This window comes from Acipenser ruthenus, chromosome 4 (assembly GCF_902713425.1).
Source record: "Acipenser ruthenus chromosome 4, fAciRut3.2 maternal haplotype, whole genome shotgun sequence".
NCBI classification, from domain to species: Eukaryota; Metazoa; Chordata; class Actinopteri; order Acipenseriformes; family Acipenseridae; genus Acipenser; species Acipenser ruthenus.
In genome coordinates this window covers 99,285,007-99,305,276 of record NC_081192.1, presented here as the reverse complement: position 1 = coordinate 99,305,276, position 20,270 = coordinate 99,285,007, and the positions used below count along the sequence as shown (strand labels likewise).

Genomic DNA, 20,270 nt, shown 5'->3' with positions numbered 1-20,270 from the left:
AGTGAAAAAATAGAAAATGATTAAACTAGTAACTACAGAACCAACGAGTGAACCAGTCAAATTCTACCATGTTTACAGAAGATGGATAATTTGGTTGCAAAGTTAAGGATCTAGCCTGCAAATCAAATACAAAAAGAATAATATGAAAACTATAGAACTGAATTAAATCTAGAACTATTCATTAAGCAGCACTGCCAATTCCTCAATTTAAGTAATCTTGTTGCCACTGTGAAAAGCACATTTCAAAAGAAAACTGCTAATTGCAATGATGTGTTGGAATTGATTTAAAAACAGGAATTGGAATTGAAAACCAGGAATTGAGCCCGACCCTGATCCAGGCCTGAAGGATCTCTCACCTGGGTCTGTGAGTTGGTGAGTGCCTCCAGGGTGTGCAGTCTCTGCAGGACGCTCTTCATGTCCTCCTGCAGTCTCGTGAGGACTGCAGCGATCTGTTCATTGAGGCTGCCCCTCGCTAGGTCCTCTGTCCCCCACCGATCCCCATCTCCCCCACTGCCCAGCTGCACTCCCTGGACACCTCTGCCCACGGCCTGTGTCCTGGAGCCTGTGGCAGCACAGTTAGAGGCACGTCAGATACTGTGAGCTGAACGGAACAAGCATGCTAGCAACGCACCTCCCCGTCATGGCTGGAAATACTAAATCAGACCTGCCAATACCTTGACCTACATCAGGGAGGGAAATAAGACTCCCATTGCACAGCAGTTTGAGTCATTCCTGGTTTTACTAGGAGTTTAAAGACAAGCCTGAGCTTGTTACCTATGCACAGTGGCTGATCAAGCTTGCAGTAAAATCTAGAATTCTATGCAATAGGAGTCTTATTTCCACCCCTGAATATTTTAGGAATAAAACTGTTACAATACAGTACCCATAACATAACATTAAAATATGAGATAATAAATACCCTTCACAATCAATTAGTCATGTGTGCATATTTGTATTCAACACGTGTGCCTTTAATGCTTTTAAATTAACGACAGACAAAGAAAGAATCTTTCAGGACTTTCTTGGTGAATAAGTAAGTAAATAAATAACTTGGCTTTCTTATACCCCTCCGTTGCTGGAGTCCTGAGTATCCCGTCTTTTCCAGTCCCTCTTTCTGTGTCCCGTTTCCGCTGGGCTTCCCATCCTCCCCTCCACGCTTCACTCCCTCTGCTCCACCCTGTAAGCTCCCAGCTGCATGGTTCTCATCCACCCTGCACAACCGCACTGGCTCAGGGAGGCCCATCCTGGGTGACAACTGGCTGTGGTTCACTTCCTGGTTTAGGAATACTTCAGAGCTCTATAAAACAAGTGTGAGTCATTCCACAACTGGGAATACATTATTCTTATGGATGCTAAACGCGGTCATTTATTTATTTAATTTAGAAATGTTATGTTCTGCCTGTTTCATAGAAATTTTTATTTTGTTTCCTTCTGTTATTCAAGTAAAGTGGCCACTACCTCCTCTTGGACAAGCTGCTCCATAGAATCACAGTAGACCTCGCTGTCTGAGTCGCTTGTTAAGTGGTGCAGACTGGAAACATCTTCGCTGTGCTCTGCGAGAGGATAAATGGAATAGGACATTACACAGAACAGGAGAAATGCTTCTAGAAAATCATTTACTTGCACCTTTTAGCTCTTTCAGAACTCCATAAAGTTATCAGAGTGAAATGTTCTGTACAGAACAAATCCTTGCAGCTGAGTGCTCTCCATAATGAAGAGTGACAAAATGTTTGAGTCAAAGTATATGGCACCACTGTACAGTATACTTATCAACAGTACAAGCCAATAATGGGTGGGAAAATTGGTCTAAAAATCTTTGTGGGTGGAGGCTTCAGATTTCAAAAATACTAGCTGCTGCAAAAAAATGGCCACTCAGATCAGAGCCTTTGTTATAGTAAATTGACAAGTTTCAGGTTGTTTTGTGAAAACCTACGCAAGTTATTGCTGTAAAGTAGGCAGTGGTAACGGGCTACACAGTGAAAAAAAAGCATTTAACAACACTTCCTTGCAGCACTTTGTCTGTATAAACATGTTGTGTGTGTGCCTGGTCTTCCTCCGCATATAGAATTCACCAAAACCTACATTTAAAAAGCATTGAAAAAATATACAGAGCATTAAAAGAAACTTACCACTATTATAGACATTTATTTTCGGGGGGGGGAAAAGTATATAGATGGAATTATCCAAATATAAGTGATAATTTTCTTTTGATGCTCAAATATAAGTGATAAGTTTCTTTTGATGCTCAGTATACACTGAAGTTTTTTTTATGAAAAGAAAATAGAGGAAATTAAAAGGTAAGTAACATTGTACTTCATCCACTATAACAAGCATGCTTTCAAGCCGAACTAAAATTCTGTTACGGTACTAGTAACTTCAATATCTACATCTACTGCAGTAAATTATAATATTACAGTACTCTACCAGTGACGTGACTGTTGACATCTGATAGGTCAGGAGATTCCAGGGTCTGGCTCTTTTGGTTCAGTTTCTCTTCTGAGTTGTTCCCGTTCAACACTGACCTGTTGCTAGGAGACCCATTCACTACAGAGGGGTGCTGGTTCTCTACACTGCCGTTAGCTAGGGGGATTTTCTCCTTTTCTGCAGAGTCTTCTATCATGAGCTTTAGATCCGTTCCGCTGTCTTCTGAAACAGTTTTAAAAGTACACATTACAACGACATACGCATTACATAACAAAATGATCATTCCCAGCTCGAATCACAAATGTTGTCTAGTTAAAATGTTTGATTGCAACATAAAAGGCCACACTGCATGTATGTCTGTCCCCACAGCTGTAAACAGGCTCCTCTCGGGCCTTCCGTGAAAATAGCAAGTTTGTTTGTTACAAGTCACTGATATCACACAAATGGCAAGCCCAAGACTGTACTGTGCAGAACTATGATCATCAAAAAGCACTGGGCTTGTCAGTAATCTGATACTGATGTCTCTGTCCAAAGTAACATAGATTTAATTTTCATTTAATTCCCACACAATATTATGACAAGCAGAATCTATCAGTCACTTTCATCAAGATTCCAAATCCTGCAATAACTGGACACAGTACAATTTTTTTTTTTTAAATCTTTTTTATTTAATTATTTTACCCCTGAAATTTCTGCCCAATTTAGAATGTCCAATAATTCTTTCCCCCTCACCGCAGCAATACCCCACACAGCTTAGGAGAACTGAAGGTTCAGTGTGTGTCCTCCGATCCCACGACCAAGCCAGCTTCCTCTTCTACACCCAGCAACTCGAGAGTGGATGCCAGCGAGCTACCAGCCTCTGGAGGACAAAGGCCAGCCCTACAGGTGTCCGCCCAAGCTCACTGGGCATCTGGCCAGTAAAGGCCACTATAGCACGATGAGGAGAAACAGTCCCTTCCGGTTTTGTCTCTCTCCGCTCCCTCAGGAATGCCCAGCGAAGACCAGTGACTTCACACAGCCAGGACGCAAACCTATCCTCCCCTGGCTGTATGACTCGCCTTGCATACCATACAGCTGCACAATTAGAAACACTGTTCACTGCAGTGGCTGCTGCTGATGATTTTGTTGCTGAGCCGAAGCAGAGCAGCTGTCTAAATCACAGGCACATTGGGTGGACCATATAGAATGACCTGTGGCCTCAGATTTTATCCACTCAGAAGACTGTTATCTCTTTGTTTACTCAATATACTCTGTAGTGATTGCTTATTTGTTAATGTATAAATCAGAAGTTAAAAAATAATATAATAAAATTCTGTATTAGGAATACTGTTTACAATGTAAAAGCTAGGACTAAGTAAAATACCAGATGATCTGTATTAAAAGATTACAACGCTGTCTGGTAAAGGTCACATATGCCTGGTAATATTCAAATAGTCTGTGTCTCGTTCTTCGTTATTTTCTTTTCAGTAGCTTATGAAATTATAATAATTTTTCAGTTAATGTACGCATATCTTAAACTAAATATAAAACACCAGTATACTTTAATATGAGCGCTACTTCAGAATATATATCTATATATATCTATCTATATCTATATATATCTATATCTATATATATATAAAAGCAATAAGGCACGACAGGGTGTGGGATATACTCTAATATTCTAATATCCACACACCCCGGGTGTTCTAACTGCCTGGGGCGTGTGGATATTAGAGTATATCCCACACCCTGAAGTACCTTATTGCACTTATAAAATTGATCAATCAACATTACAAAAAAAAAACAATGTAAAAACATGTTTTAATGAACAAAAAAGTCATTTTTATTAAATATCCTTCCACTTCTGCCTGACCTTAGAAAAAAGTCCCTTAAAACATAAAAAAATAAAACCAAAAATGCATTAATTAAAAAATAATTTCAGATGTTGATTTGAACATTGCCATTGAAAGTGCAGTTCTGATTCGTTACACTTCTTGTAATTCTTGGTTTATTCATTATATTTTAAAGTAAAATATTACTGTCCATTTTCATCATGACACAGCACAAATGAGTCTGCCTTTAAATCACAGACCCTTCCTCAAGACCTGCAATAGTATCAGGTGAGAGTGCTTTTATTTATTTTTTTTTAATCATCCTTTGTTATCTGGGGTAGTAACAGGAGGCATCCATACCAGATTTGTGGCGAGAAAGACGTTATCTGCATGGAATACCTGGTTACTTATCAAACTGACTTTGCAATTTACAGCTTGGCAACGTGGAGAACTACTGGACCAGTGTTAAGAAACAATTTAAAACAATGCAGGGCACAGCAGAAGACATGATACCATCGAACCTGGACACGTTTAAAAGGTATGGCAGGAATTGTCGAGATGAATTTATAAATGTTCAGCATCAGATCACACAGCTGCGCAGGGGGTGGGTCCAGTGGCAGCAGGCAGGCAGACTGAAGAACGGACAGACCGGGAGCAACGGCAACAAAACATCTTTTAACACCAAAGTCTCTTTTAAAGAGGGACCCAAATCTTCTGTGAAAAGCTGAGTGTTTAAGTGATATTTTTAACTATTTATTTTCAAAATGGGATAGGGAAACGCCGTAGTTCAGAGAGAAGGAACAGAGCGATCAGAATGGCGAGTTTTGAATTTATTTGAATACTTTTGCTTTTTTTCACTACTTTAATCATTGGTGTCCGATTCAGATTCATTCAATATCTCATGTACACTTCGGTTTCCCAGAAGTTCAACATGTTTATTGCGATAAATTCCAATATGTCTGCCGTGTTTGTTTTTAAATTCTAGTGGCGTATGGATATCTGCCAGTGATTTGCCCATTTCTGAAAAAAAGTGCTGACCCATGGTGATATGCTGTAATAGCAACACCCCCATGTGACCTGTTTTGACCAATCAGGATAGAGCATTTAAAATACCCATTTATATAATGGATTAAATTAAGATTAGTGCAGAATGAAACAGGATTATGAAATGGTAAAATGTACAGTCTCAGTTTATAGAGATGGGGAAGGTGTTTTGGAGGAAAGATGTGCACAGATTGTCTGTTCTTTTTCACTCATAAACCTCACCCAATCTGCATATTGTGTATGTCCCTGAACTGCCCTGCTATTTTTAATGTTGATCCACTTTGAGGAAGTTAGCACTGGAAAGTCTTAGGGACCTTGAGAGTGTGAGGTTTCAGAAGCACACTGCAGAGAAATCAGTTACCTCGACTTGTCCTCTCCTGGTTACCTTTCTCAGACTCCTCCTTCTCTTCATCTTCCTCCTCCTCCTCCTCGTTATCACTCTCGGACTCTGCTCCGCTGTCACTGCCCTCCTGTATGCCATTCAATTCCTTGAGGTTTGGGGTTGATGTAAGCATATTTTCAATGCCTGGGGATAAAACAACAGCAAGTATGTGAGTAACATATATCCCAGCCATGGCTGTACAGTAAATACAAAATCAGAGCTATTGGTATCATGTAAAAAGCAGAACCCCACAATTTACGAACATGAAAAACCAGGATCTACACCAACTGTTCAGTACAAGCATGTAAAATGTGAACAAGTATGACATAGATACGAACAAACAGGTTCCTATCTATCTATCTATCTATATTTTTGGTTTTAAGTTTGAGGTTTGATACTCTCAATAACATGTTGTAACTCTGTTTTACCAGAATGCTTAAGAAATGTAGGTATTACATATGTACTGTATGTATGTATGTATGTATGTATGTATGTATGAACATGCATCTCTCTAATTCCTAGATTCTGATACTCTCAATAACTTGTTTTAAAGAATGTTCTAACTAAGTTGGATAAACTGTTTTCTCGATTTATGTATAATTCTAAAGTGCGACACGTCTGTACGTACAAACAGGCTCCTCCACTAAATATTTATGCCGAGGGGATCTACTAGCTTATGAAAATCTTCCGTTCATTTCACTCATTTGCCTAAAAAAAAAAAAAAAAAATCCACCTTTGCCACTTTGACACATTTATGAACAAAACACTGACATGCAGTACACTGCACAGCTGTACACTTGCCTTCCAGTGACTGAGCAAACTTCTCCAATTGGACTGACCAGTGTTAGCACAAAACAAAAGTAAAAAACAAATCATGTTAACATTGAAACATCTGTCAAATGCACCAATAAGTGTGTTAGGTAATCACATAATGTTCACCAGAATATAGGAGCAGAGCAGCCCAGATCTGTCAATCACCTGAAGATAGATCAGACACGCTGTGGATTTTCTTGTTGTCTTCAATAATTTCGTAGAACGGTCCCAGTACATCAAGCAGCTCCTCCACTTTCTCTGTCATTGGCATGGTCTCAATAATCTTCAATTAAAAAAGACAAATGCTTGTGAAAAAAAAAAAAAACTAAAAGCAAAACCAGGGATCTATACCACTTAGACTCAGGTAGAGATTCCAGGGGAGGAAGGTGCTACTGGGAAAAGTCAGGGTCAATATGAATAGGAGGCTGTGTGGTCCGGTGGTTGAAGAAAAGGGCTTGTAACCAGGAGGTCCCCGATTCAAATCCCAGCTCAGCCACTGGCTAACTGTGTGACCCTGAGCAAGTCACTTAATCTCCTTGTGCTCCATCTTTCGGGTGAGATGTTGTAAGTGACTGCAGCTGATGCACTGTTCACACACCCTAGTCTCTGTAAGTTGCCTTGGATAAAGGCGTCTGCTAAATAAACAAATAATAATAATATTACAGATACAGCAGCACTGGGCAGTAGGTGGTGCAGTGGTACAGCCACAAACTGTGAGCTAGCACTTCATTTACTTAAAACATCAAGGACAGCTTTGATAGAACTTTCTTTTGGAACTTCACTAAACATGAGAACTCAGTGTGTGCAGACCGGTTTGCCCCTTATTATCACACACTTGAAAGACACATAGAAAGCAATTCCCAAAGGATGATTGACTATGAATCGCTCATAACATGTCAATGTGGAAGGTTTCAGTGAATTACATATGCAGAGGAAGACAAACCACACACAGATCGTTATGTGTTTCATATAGACACAGTGCAGCAAGGAAGTGCTGTTAAAGACAACGGTTATACTTTTACCTTTTTCATTTCTTCAACATAGGCAATCATTGCTTCCTCCCGGGACATATTGCCCAGGCCATTCCAAACGTCCCTAGGATTAATACAAATATGACACCAATCAGTTTTTTCATCTGTATTTTTCAAGAATAATTCAGGGTTACAGTAAAAGATATGAAACTAAAGAATATGTGTGAGCCATTAATTATTCTTCTATGGACTGTTATTGGTTTCTTTCAATAATACCAAACTTGATTTTATTCACATAGCTAACTTTTAACTATACTGTATAAAGTTTTTTTTTTTTTAAATACTAACAGAATATGATGGAATACAGTGTTCATACATTTTTTTTAAATCACCCCAAAGTTGGATTTTAAACCCTACTGCCTCTGATTTACACCAAACCTGTTTCTTAGTGTTGTTTCAGGCAAACTAGCTCACATCTACATTTTTAGACTGATCAGGTAAAGGGGTCAAAAGTTACAGAGGTCAAATGTGGTTGATGGATACTCCCCCTTAATGTTAACCAACCTTTTACTCAAAACCGGTTTGTGCTACAGACTTGTGGGAGGTGTCATTATATTGGATATGGAATGGCAAATCCAAAAAATACACTTCAAAGAAAACATAAGGAAGTTACACCTTAACAAAGTTTTTGACCTTTGATCTTTAACCCTAACCCCAAAAATAAAAATCTCATAAAATGACCAAGAAAACGTCAAGGTCTCGGCTTCGTCTGTGGAAAATTTTAGGAGGTAATATTTCTGGTTTGCTTTGAAAAAATCAAAACCTAACTTGCGCCCCACTCCCCTACAATTCTAAGAAACCTGAATAATCTTCAGGTAACAAAGATTTTATGTGAATCACAGGACATGAGTAAATGAATAACACAGCATTAGTGGGAAAAAGTCAGCACCTTTTATTCCAGGTGAACAATTACTTTCATGTAACATGGATATGTTACTAGTACTGCTATCATAGTAATGAAGTAAAGTGTGGAAGATGTTAATTGAGGTTTTGCACTCAATTCAGAACTTCCCATTGATGTGGAGTATAATATGTTCCAGGAATTTTTCCAATCCAAACTCCTCCCCCAAGTGAAGGAAAAACCTTCCCACTTGAGGAAAATTCATTACTTCAGTGATGGTTGTGCTGCCCATAAACTGGACTTCAACTTGGATGCAGAATGGAATTGTTTTGCAACTCTACATAGCAAAGGCCCTAGTGATGGTATTGGGGGGAACAGTCAAGTGAAAGACTGCAAAAACGAGCTTGCAGCGTCCCACTGAGGGCCAGATTGTAACCCCTGAGACATGTATTAATTCTGCATGACTACCTTCGACAGCATAACCTTCATCTTTGTATCCGGAAAAGACATCATGGCCAACGGTCAACACTTAAAACATAGGTTCAAGTCTGCATTAACCATAAAGGTCACGAAACATGTGCAAAGACACATCCCAATTTCCCAGACTCAGCTTCAAGTCTCTTCCCTCTCCATAAGTGAATCAGAAACTTGATCTCCTGGGATGGCTCTAATGAATCCAAAGCTGAGGAAGAAGACGCAGTTTTATATCGGAGGCAGTTTTGATTCTGTCATCGATGCAGATATGTATTGGATGGGTAGGATTGAAAATGTTTGAGGAATTTGGGGACTTTTATATCCAATTCATGCACCTTGGTGGAAATCACAGCAGTATTGCTGGCCAGAGAAGGATGACAAATGCTGGGTGCCCCATGGCAACATTCTTTACAGTGTTATATGCCCTACACACTTTGTCTTCTCAAGAGGCTACAAGTTTCAGAATCAGGATCTCAAAAAGACTTAGACACTGTGGAGAGAGAGAAAATGATTATTCAGGTTTCTTAGAAATGGGGAGGTGGTGGGGGTGGGGGCAGAGGGTTAAGTTTTGATTTTTTCAAAGCAAACCAAAAATATTACCTTCCTGAAATTTTGCACAGACAACGCCGAGACCATGACCTTTTCTTGGTAATTTTTTAATTCTTATTATTTTTGGGGGTTTCACCCCAAGGTCAAAGGTCAAAGGACTAAAACTTTGCCTTAGTGTAACTTCCTTTTGTTTTCTCTTAATTTTATGTTTCGGATTTGCCATGCGATTTCCAATAAAATGAAACCTCCCACAAGTCTGTAGCACACAAACCGTTTTGGAGTAAAAGGTTGACCCCTTTACTTGATCAGTCTAAAAATGTAAATGTGAGCTTGTTTGCCTGAAACAACCCCAAGACCCAGGTCTGCTGTAAATCGGAGATGGCCAGGTGTAACCTGCTGGGTGATTTGTCATGGAATGACCCAGGGATCCTTGCCAAAATAAATCAAAGTGTCAGGTATAAAACACTGTGTTGCATAGAGTTTCCTCTCCTCTATTTCTACAGCCACGTTCTCAATTTACAAAGCACTCAAGGCTCAGTATGATAGACAGCTGATACAACCTGGACCACACACAAAGCTTCAGTCTCTAAGCAAGAGATCCTGGCAGCCAGCAAAAACTGAAGAAACCATCTGCAAGTAAGCTTTGATTCTGAACTGGAATCACACCACATTGTAGCAGTGTCAACAATATCACATACCAACAACACTACTTTTTTCCCTCCCAATCTAAACAAGCTGTTCATCAACTAGAGTTCTACAGCCCAGCTAATGACTCGTACAAAATGAAGTCACTGTTACCCAGCTTGTCACACCCTCAAGAATGTGTGACATTAATGAATGCCCACACTAGGCTTCATAAGAATCTGCTGTTGTGATGTATTTTTCATTCCCGGATTTAAAAGAAGCTACAAAATCTTAATTGGTATAAGAACATGGCATGACAAAGCTTTCCTAAAACAACGAGAGACCTAACCAGTGCTATCCAGAACACTATTTATTTAAATATAAAAACAATCATCCGTCTAGCAATATTACCACTTGTATTTGCCTACAGGATCCCAGAAGCCAGGCCTGGGGAGGTTGCACGGTCCCTGTGTAGCTTGCTTGTAGTAACTGTAAAACTGCAGCATCATTTCATTGGATGGCTGAAATGAACCTTTGAAATAACATTTTTAAAAAGTTTAACATTAATAAAATACAATATATTTTTGTGAGATACTGTTTCACAAAACATGCATTACATTACACATTTAAATGCTATGAATCTTTTTTCTTCTTCTTAAATAAAGCCAAAAATCATAACTTTTTCAGGTTCCAAAACAGATTACAGAAAACGTAGTTTTATTACATACGTATTTCAGAAATACATCAATGTCATTTGTTTTAACTTACAAGGTTATAGGTAATCAACCACATTGCTTTCAGCATTACTGAATTTTACAGCTATACCAAATGGTTTCCAGCCCTGGTCCTCAAATCACTCAACCAGGATTTTGTTTCAACCAGTTCTCTTTTTTTTTTTTTTTTTTTTTTATTTGCATCGAACACCGCGAGTCCAGAGCAATCGCTGTAGCTACACACTGTTGAAGTCTCAAAAGCTGACATTCTGTCTTGTGTTGTGTGCACTGGAAAACAACGTATATTTAAAACAAATATTTAATTCCTGGTTGAAACAAAAAAATGCAACATAAAAACGTGCACAACGATAAAAAGTTTAGCAATAGTTTTTTTCATGATATCTTCAAAAGAATTGACACGAAATTGGCTGTACGTCACGTCACTTGAGGCAGTGACAACCATTACAGTTTGTCAACATGGTACATATTTATTAAAATATTATTAAAATGCGAATAAACAGAGTGCAAGTGTTGAAGAACTAGTATCAACGAAAAAGCAAAAATCCGAAGCAGGCCCGTTTTTTTGTTTACCAGAAAACCATTTTAAAATAATACTGCCTAAACGAGAAAGAGAAACTTACCATTTTTTGGTAAACTCTGAATGACTTTGACTGCGGCTTCAAACCTTAGCTCATGGATCGGTTTGACATCCGCCATTATGACACAAAACAGAAAAGTGTCAACAGCAAAGCTCTTCAGCTAAACCTGGAGATTATAAAACATGAACTGTAGTCTAGTATTACAATACTTCCTACTCTATTTGATACAGGCGCTGCTCGATCTTGAAATGTTAATTTTATTGTATTGCATAAATACAGGCGAAAGCACTGATAACTGTTCTGTGTAAAAATGCATGGAGATTTCAAAACGTCTTGTTAAGTACCGTTACTAACTGTAGCTACATAAACATTGGACACAATGTAGTTGCAACATGACATGACTGCGAGATCTCTTTACATTGAGCAGAAATCCATGCCATTTAAAACATATATATTTCAGTTAAAGGAAATGAAACTATTTGTATATTCGTGCTTTTAATTATAACCAAATGTAATCTACCTGCAGTGGATAAGGCGACCTCCCCGATACGTCCCTGAAACAGGAACCACATGATACTGACCCGACGGTACACTGAGGGGAATTGTAGTTTTTATAAGTTTCAGTATAGACTTACAAATAGGACAAGGATAAGTTTGAAATACTACAACCCCCACAATGTATCACGCATACCAATGGTTTGTGGGACATGTAGTAAGCACATACATATATATATATATATATATATATATATATATATATATATATATATATATAATATGCAAATTATGTAGTATTTTTGTCTTACTACAAATATAATACATTTTTTTATGAATCCACAGTTCAAAGCTTTGCGTTCATTTCATGTAAATTAGGTTTGAGGTCTGTAGAGTATAGAGGTGCTACCCAGTTTTTATGCTATGTGCTTATCTCTCACCAAATACCTGACATTTATTATTATTTATTTATTAGCAGACGCCCTTATCCAGGGCGACTTACAATTGTTACAAGATATCACATTATTTTTACCAATTTATACAGTTGGGTTTTTACTGGAGCAATCTAAGTGTTCCCCCTGGGATTGAACCCACGACCCTCCAGACCAGAGCCCTAACCACTACTCCACACTGCTGCCCCATTTACTCTAACTCAGAAAGAGAAAGAAAAAAAGAAAAAAAAAAACATTTTTTCATGAAAAAAAAAAAATACAAAACTATTGCTTGATCCCAGTATGCCACGAGACATATGAATTGTGACGACATTTGCAATACATTCCAGGTCGTTTCACCACAAATACGTGATGTATATTTATTTCTCTCTAGAACATGTGCATTCTCTGCCCCGGTTTCCTATTTTTGATATAATGTAAATCAATTGTAAACAAACAAGCAGAAAATAAAAACAGCAACATAATAACGTGTCTGTGCAATGAACTACAATTCCCGGCACGCCCTTCTATACTGTTTTTTTTTTGGTCTGACGGTGAAAGGTCGTGGTGGTGAAAGCGAGGCCAGGAATCCCACAATACTAGGCGAAGTAGCTCCTTCTCGGGCAGAGCTTGTGGTTTTAATCAAAGGGAAGGAGAAGAAGAATGCAGAGGATGTAAGATGGCAGAGTTACAAATGCTGTTAGATGAGGAAATTCCAGCCGGTAAAAGAGCCCTCATCGAGAGCTACCAGAACCTCACCAGGGTAGCAGACTACTGTGAAAGCAATTATGTCCAGGTAAGAAAGAAAAAAAGAATGAAATACTCGCCTGGTTACCCGAGAATTATTCGTGGATGTGTGTGGGAAACTGAGACAGGAAATGTGGTGTTGCAGTAATGTTAGGAAACTCAAAGGAATTAAAAACGATAATAATACTAGTCAGCGATGGAGGCAGGTACCTTCATGTCATGAACACCCGTTTTTATCCTGCGATTATTATTTGTATGAAATAATTCGGCTTGTGGAATGTGTGCTGATTCCATTAATTGAAATCGTTTCGTGATCAATTTAGTTCAGTTTGGAGGGCGTGTCTTTTTATCGAGTCATGCCACAGTTATTTGCAAGACACTTCAATTTAATAGTCTAATCGTCGATTGAAATAGTGCACTAACACTCACTAACACTATTTAAAAATAAAGTATTTATTTTTTGACAGACACTCAGTAACGAATTATAATTTACTATAGTAATAATGTATGTAATTGGTGTCGTTATTTTGATCCAGGGGTTTATGTCTTTTTGTAATACATTCTTTATAAAAAAAAATCACGTCTTGGCAATTATATATATATATATATATATATATATATATATATATAGTGTTTGTGTGAGGAAGAAATCACAAAACACGTTTTGCTTTTCATTTGGCATATCCGGTAGATTTTAGAATGCTACATATTTTTTATGGCTACTGGTTTTATGCAGCTATTGGTATTTGTGTCACAAAGTTACGTGTCATATTATTAAACTAGTACTAGGATACACATAATAGTTAATGTTTGCTTCTACACTTGCCCAATCATAGCTACACCCTGAACTTTGTGGTTTACTCCCTTAATGTTATTAAGCCATATTTATCTATTTGAGATGTGATTTATTTTGTCAGTAATCACAATGAAATGACAATGGGGTACAGTGTTACAGAATATGTGCATTTTTGAAGGAAGGATGAACGGGGGGTGGGAAATTATTGTAAATAATTCACCACGGGAGGCACCATATGGTTTACTTGAAGCTTTCTTTAATGTTTTAGGTTGTGAAGCAGTCGTAAAATGAACTTGCTATCGTCATAAGTAAGATGCAAGGAAGTGGGGCACTGTTTAACTGTCCCATTCACAGCCTGTACACTTACATGAAAAATAAATAAATAAACAATTAACATCATTGAAAATGACTTTTAAAAATTGGATAAAATATAATAACACACCTAGGTATTGTACAAAACTCCTTAAAGATAAATAATGCAAAAAAACGTGTGCTGAATACATAGTTGCATAGAACGTTATTGCTAGGAAATCCTGGCCTGTTTTCCAGTAACACAACTTGAATTGGAAATAATGACATTGATTTCATTCAATCTGGAAGTATTACTGTACAGGATGTGCTGATCGGAATTAACTCAAACAGCAGAAGGGTTATTGCGTACCTACAGTAGTATTACAGTATTGAAGTTCACTTAGAAATATTACAAAAAGGCTACAGTTTTTTTTTTTTAATTTCTTGTACTGTTTACAGTGTGGGCTTGTCAAATGACATGAGCTGTTCAATGCTTTACTTTTGTATTCTGTATCCCACAATGCAGATGGCTTGCTTACTCTGATTGTGGAAGTGAATTTAGAGAGTGTTTAATTAAGCTCTACCCTAAGGGAGTAGATTACTCTGTCTCAATTGCACTGTGTGCATCTAACAGACCAAAAGCAGAACATGTTTGTTTGGACTGAGAAACCCCCCTTATCTCAAGTGCTGAATTGTACACACAGTCTGTCATCTGTTCTGTAGTGATTGAAATGTGGCTTCAAAGGTTATTGATGACATGTGAAAAGAAGCTTATGTTCTCAGGAAACTTCTCCTTTTTTGCCTTTTGCAGCCCTTCCAGCTAACTTCATCAGGAAGGCCATTGTACTCTGGAAGTTTAGTCAGAGATCCCTGTCTGCTAATTTTGTTATGTTGAATGCATGTATTATGATGACACGGAGTTGCACAATGTGCTTCTCTTTCATTCTACAGGCCTGCGGTGTGTAGCGCTTTGTGGTACGTTTTGCGCTGACTTGGTTGCTGCAGTTGTGGTGTTAACCAAATGCTAAGGACACCAGTCTCATTCTACAACCAATACACCATAATAAACTTGATTCTGTAGTCCAAATAGTAGTACTAAAAATGTAAATAATATTTAATGTAGGCATACAAAAGCCTTGATGAATACCTGCATTTCGTATCAGGATGGGTGACATGTTTGCATGAGTGGCTAATCCAGGGGAACTCGTCCGTCATCTTATCATGGCTAAGGTAATCACGTCTCAATTTCACTTGATAAACTAGCAATGACAGTGACAGCACTAATATAGCCAAAGGAAATATAAGGCCAGAATTACAAAGAAGAATTCGGAGGTGTTTGTTGTTGTAGTTTTGTTATGTTTTTAAGTTATACGAATTATTGGGTGACATTGTTGTGTGAGAATCCCGCCTTTCTGAGGGCGTGCGTTTATTTAAAATACAAATGAAAATAATATTGCTTACTGATAGGGTTGCCACCTAGCCCCACAATCCCGGGACACTGATACAGAATAGGATTTTAAAAAGACTAAAAACTGAGAGAAAAGAACGTGTTAATTAGCTCCGATACCTTCGATCAAATTAACAATGGTGCTTAATTACCATGCACGGCAAACAATTGTATAATTATAATAATGATGAATACAATATTACTTCATGTATTTCATTATTAATTATAATAATAATATTTAATTTATTTGCAGACACTAATACATAAGTCGCTTACTTTCTGTTTGTTAATAAATCGCTAAAACGTACAGTTACTCTCCCAATCAGTACTCCCTCAGCTGTTCGGAGGCAGTATGTTGCACTGATTAGAATGACTTGTTTGTTGCACACAGTAATTCAGCAGTAGGATTCATTTTAGCAAAGGTATAGGGCTAATTAACACGTTAATCTATTTCAATTTATTTAGCAGCAAGTTTAAAATCCCGTTCTGTCTCAGTGTCCCGGGATTGTACCCGAATGGTAGGGGAAACACTGTAGTATGATAACCGCATTATAAAAGACAAACTTGATTGCAAAGTGTACAGTATTTTACATAAATAATACACGCTACAAAAATTCGACTTAACAAAAAACTGACCCACGAATGCACTGTTAGCGCGACTTGGCGGGAACCCTACACATTAAAATAAATAGATAATTTCAGTGACAAAAAAATTTTTTTTAACATGATTATGACAAATATATAGAGGTTAATTTAAATTGCAACATAACTGTTATATATTTTTAAAAAGCAGAATCTTACCAGCTATGAAGTGTTAACTGCATAAACGACTGTACGCGTTAGCTTCCAGTTTTTACGGTGTATGGCAGTAATCCATCTTTCTCGTCTCTCAGCATCTGGTATGCGGTAAAATGATAGATTCAGCTTTTGGCCTTGTCTGTTGGTGCATCCAACAGCACAACACGCTACAACCATCTTCTATTTTAGTTTTTTTAAAACACTGGTAAACAGGCTGTCAATTTGCCGTCTGAAGGTTTTTGACGTCCAAAATGGCCGACAAGCTGCTGACACGTGACTTGTGACATCAGGTGCAAATCATCAATGGATAATATTTACGAGTTCATGAGCGGTTTTGAATATGCTTTGTTTCATTATTTCTATAGGATACGGAGTTATGGGTATAGATATGATTTACGAGCTTCATTTATTAAATTGATCTGCTTAATTCATTTTAATACAGTTGGCAAAACCGCAGTGCACCTGCTTAATATAGCAACTGGCCCACATGTTCAGTGTGTCTGGGTCATGGTATTGACAGTTGAGAGACTGATTAGTTGGCCCCCTCAGAAGGAGTTTGACCGTGTGAGGCTGACCTTGGAATTAGAGGTATGGCTGCTTTTACACAGAGGTCTCCATTGAAGAAAGGTGGGGTTAGAGTTTAGTTTAAATATTAGCCAACTGTTAAACGTTTAGAATTTGTAACATCTACGTGCAAGCCAGTTTATTTACTCAACAATATTTCAGTGTTTTACATATTCAATGCTGTACGCACGCAGTTATACAGAAATGCATGTTATGTTTTTTCATATATATAAATAAATAAAATTACACACACACACACATTCCCAGTATATTTTAGATGAACCATTTACTGTCAAATATATTAGACACTGGGCAGAAAAGGGTTAGATGGAAACAAACACTCCTTGTTAGAGAAACAGAGTAGGAGGAAGAAGACACTTGTACCCTGAAGCAGCATTTCCTTGTACCCTGAAGCAGCAAGAGTTCTTTTGACAGGACAGCGAGCTGCAGATAATTCAGAACTGCGGGAGGCTTGTTTTGTAAGGACCTTGTACTCAACTGAGATTCACAAAGAGGATGCTGTGCTTTTGATGGGATGGTATTTGTTGGTCTGTAGAATACAGTACAACATTGAAGTAGAAGCATCAGGGAAGTAAAACATCTATTTCAACTTGAAAAACCTTAAATGACAGATTTCAACCCTTAAGGACCTCCCTGTAATTTCTGAAAGCAAAATGGACACGTCCTGTATTTTCCAGTTTGACTGCTAACCACATGCACACTACAGTACCTTTCTAAAGGTAGTTAGTTGTAAAGGGAATAATGCCAGCAGTCCAAAGAGCACAATCTCATAATGTTTTGGAAGAGAGCCCCCATGTCCTCCTGCGCTATATGTATGCAGTGCTTGGAATGGTTAAGATACAGAACAGTGCTGATTGGAGTTCGTTTCTTGTGTCTGTTTGTTTGAGGGCTGGCCTCTCTCTCTCTCTCTCTCTCTCTCTCTCTCTCTCTCTCTCTCTCTCTCTCTCTCTCTCTCTCTCTCTCTCTCTCTCTCTCTCTCTCTCTCTCTCTCTCTGGGCAGTAGATACAGTAGAAACCTTTTTTTTTTGTGGCACATTTCTAAATCTTGGTTTCATATCCGTATTCGTTCCTTTCCTGTAGGATGTAAGTGTGACACACAGACATCCACCATATACAGTACTGTACCACCAGACTGGGTCCTTAGCACGTTTTATAAGGACAAGCGGTACTACAGTATGTAGAACTCTAAAGTGTGACATACATACAGCATGGACACCTGCCTCCACTGCACAGTATCACACTTCGGGGATAATCCTGCACTAGAAAGGTGGAGCCAGGAACTGTGGTGCCATGAGATCCCAGCTTTATTGCCTCCCACTGCTTTAGTTTTATAAGCACAATCTTCTGGTAAAGTTTGAAATTAACAATTAAGCTGTAAAGTCTTTCTGAAACTCTTTTCAGTTGCATTGGTTTGCATCGTAATTGCCAGCCTGCTTCATGAATAAAAGATCAGTTTTAAAGGAAACCTGAATGCAATTCTTTTCTGTACTCTGTGTGTTGCATGAGTTTTTTAAAAAAAAAAAAAAAAAAAAAAAAAAAAAAAAAATCTGAAAATCATTCAGCTTTTTGGTTCAGCATGCAATAGAAAATACATACATGGTTCAACAATAACATGTTTTAAACTTCTTTTGATAAATGTATTGTTTTTGACATGTTCTTAATGTTCTCTTGCTCGCTCAATCTCTCTCTCTCTCTCTCTCTCTCTCTCTCTCTCTCTCCACCCCTGGGTTTCCTTTACCGTTTCCTCTTTGTTTCTGCTGCTATGTAGTATGTTTTGTTGTTCTAATGCATTTTTTAAATTCAATAAATTAACAGAAGAGAGGTCTGTTTTAAATAGATGAAACGTCCACACAGGGAGTGGAACCAGTGCTAATTTAAGCATTGTTGAAACATTTTACCATGTTGCTATTTGCAACCTGCACTGCAATTTTATGTTTGAATGAGGTCGATGGGCCATTCAAGAGAAAGTTTATCACTGAAGAATGACAAGGATTACCAACGTCTGACTTGAAAAAGAGTGCTTTTTTTTTTTTTTTTTTTTTTAAATAGGCGAGTCTACATATCCATAGTATTACAAAACGAACCTATTAAAACAAACTGCATCAACAATCTGTATACGGTAAAATAGCTCTGACTTATTCACAGAAAAATAACCTTGCCTCATTGTAGTTCTGCACTGCAAATTCCACAGCATTACCCCCACCTGTTTAATACTGTATCAACTGCAGTAGTAGTTCATAGCGTGACTTCTGTACAGTAGTTGCCTTTTGAGCAACATTTTGGGTGGTTTGAAGGGTTTTCTTCAGCCCTAGATTACAGCAGTGACTCAAAGTTGAAGCCTAGTGCTTTAAGGTGTGTCTGGACTATCCCTGTGCACGAGTTACAAATGACTGTTTGCCCTGTGTGATAAGCTGGCTGAGTTATACTGTAACATATACTGATGCATTCCAGTGTAGTCTATACCGTACAGCAGGAAACAAACCTTGTTTCTCAGGCTGGCGGGGATGCTCAATGCTTAATCTTGCTCCACAGGAGACATTTTGACGCTGCATGGAGCTGGTTTTGTTGTGAGCGCTATAAATAAGATGTGTAGCAGAAATCAGGTACTGTAGTTGCTGTAAGTGCCTTTTCCGGCCAGACAAACATAATCTAATTAAAGGAAGGGATACCAATTACAGTACATTTGTTGTCTTAAAAGGAAAATTGCATTGTGTTTTTATATGGGATATGTTACATTGATTGACCCGAAGTTATAGTGCCATTTGTTTTTAGGTTGCCTGTATTAAACAATTAAGCAGTGTAATGGGTAGAGTTGTGGCTCTAAAGTGTTATCTCTGGCATTGCCCAGCAAGTGAAGCCACTGCTTTAATGCAGAATTACAGTCAGTTCCAACTGTTGGTACATGCATCCTTTTTTTAGTTTTAGTTTGAATACCCTCAATGCAGGATCTCTACTGTAAATCAAAGGCAGATAGACATTGAGAATACCTTGTCACCTGTAGCACTACTATGGCTGGCTGTACTGTAGGTCTACACTTCAAATGTATAGGGTCATTCCTTGTCAACTCAACCAGAGCCTCCCACCTCAAGATTTTAATAAGCTCAATGAAGATTTTCTGAGACACACCCCCTTTTGGAGGAGGGGGGGTGGGCGTCGTCATACTTGAAATGCGTCTAATTTGAGTGATTTTGAGGATCTAAAAATGATATTTAGGTCAGTAGCCCTATGAATGCTTCTGTACAGATAGCCAGGGAGGTCTTCTGTAGAATTCATGCAAAATAAGTACCACTGCTTTAGTATTTCTGTGTTGCTGGGGGCCTTAAAATTGAAATTTTGTCCAGTTGTCATTCCTGGGTGATTTTAAGTGCATGT

At 38.1% G+C, this 20,270-nt stretch overlaps 2 protein-coding genes across 13 annotated transcripts in view; one reads left to right on the top strand and one right to left on the bottom strand.

Moving 5' to 3' along the window:
• Positions 1 to 11,895, bottom strand: part of LOC117400448 (acyl-CoA-binding domain-containing protein 5-like) — a 16,690-nt gene extending 4,795 nt beyond the window's left edge. Inside the window, exons 1-11 of one of the 4 annotated variants that reach the window (XM_059023206.1) lie at positions 11,829 to 11,895; positions 11,351 to 11,474; positions 10,408 to 10,528; positions 7,500 to 7,572; positions 6,643 to 6,760; positions 6,466 to 6,498; positions 5,644 to 5,808; positions 2,425 to 2,646; positions 1,459 to 1,553; positions 1,066 to 1,297; positions 357 to 562 (exon numbers count right to left, since the gene is read on the bottom strand). In XM_059023206.1, coding sequence (XP_058879189.1) covers positions 357 to 562; positions 1,066 to 1,297; positions 1,459 to 1,553; positions 2,425 to 2,646; positions 5,644 to 5,808; positions 6,466 to 6,498; positions 6,643 to 6,760; positions 7,500 to 7,572; positions 10,408 to 10,528; positions 11,351 to 11,426 — 1,341 coding nt within the window. In that variant the 5' untranslated portion in view covers positions 11,427 to 11,474; positions 11,829 to 11,895. The remainder of the gene's footprint in view (positions 1 to 356; positions 563 to 1,065; positions 1,298 to 1,458; positions 1,554 to 2,424; positions 2,647 to 5,643; positions 5,809 to 6,465; positions 6,499 to 6,642; positions 6,761 to 7,499; positions 7,573 to 10,407; positions 10,529 to 11,350; positions 11,475 to 11,828) is intronic. The other 3 variants (XM_034000432.3, XM_059023207.1, XM_059023208.1) reach the window with 3 other exon arrangements.
• A 908-nt stretch (positions 11,896 to 12,803) lies between these two features.
• Positions 12,804 to 20,270, top strand: part of LOC117399260 (abl interactor 1) — a 44,862-nt gene continuing 37,395 nt past the window's right edge. For 5 of the 9 annotated variants that reach the window (XM_059023200.1, XM_033998340.3, XM_033998337.3 and 2 more), the window contains exon 1: positions 12,805 to 13,030. In XM_059023200.1, the coding sequence (XP_058879183.1) occupies positions 12,914 to 13,030 (117 nt within the window). In that variant the 5' untranslated portion in view covers positions 12,805 to 12,913. Of the gene's footprint in view, positions 13,031 to 20,270 lie in introns of all 9 variants that reach the window. The other 4 variants (XM_059023202.1, XM_059023199.1, XM_033998341.3 and 1 more) reach the window with 2 other exon arrangements.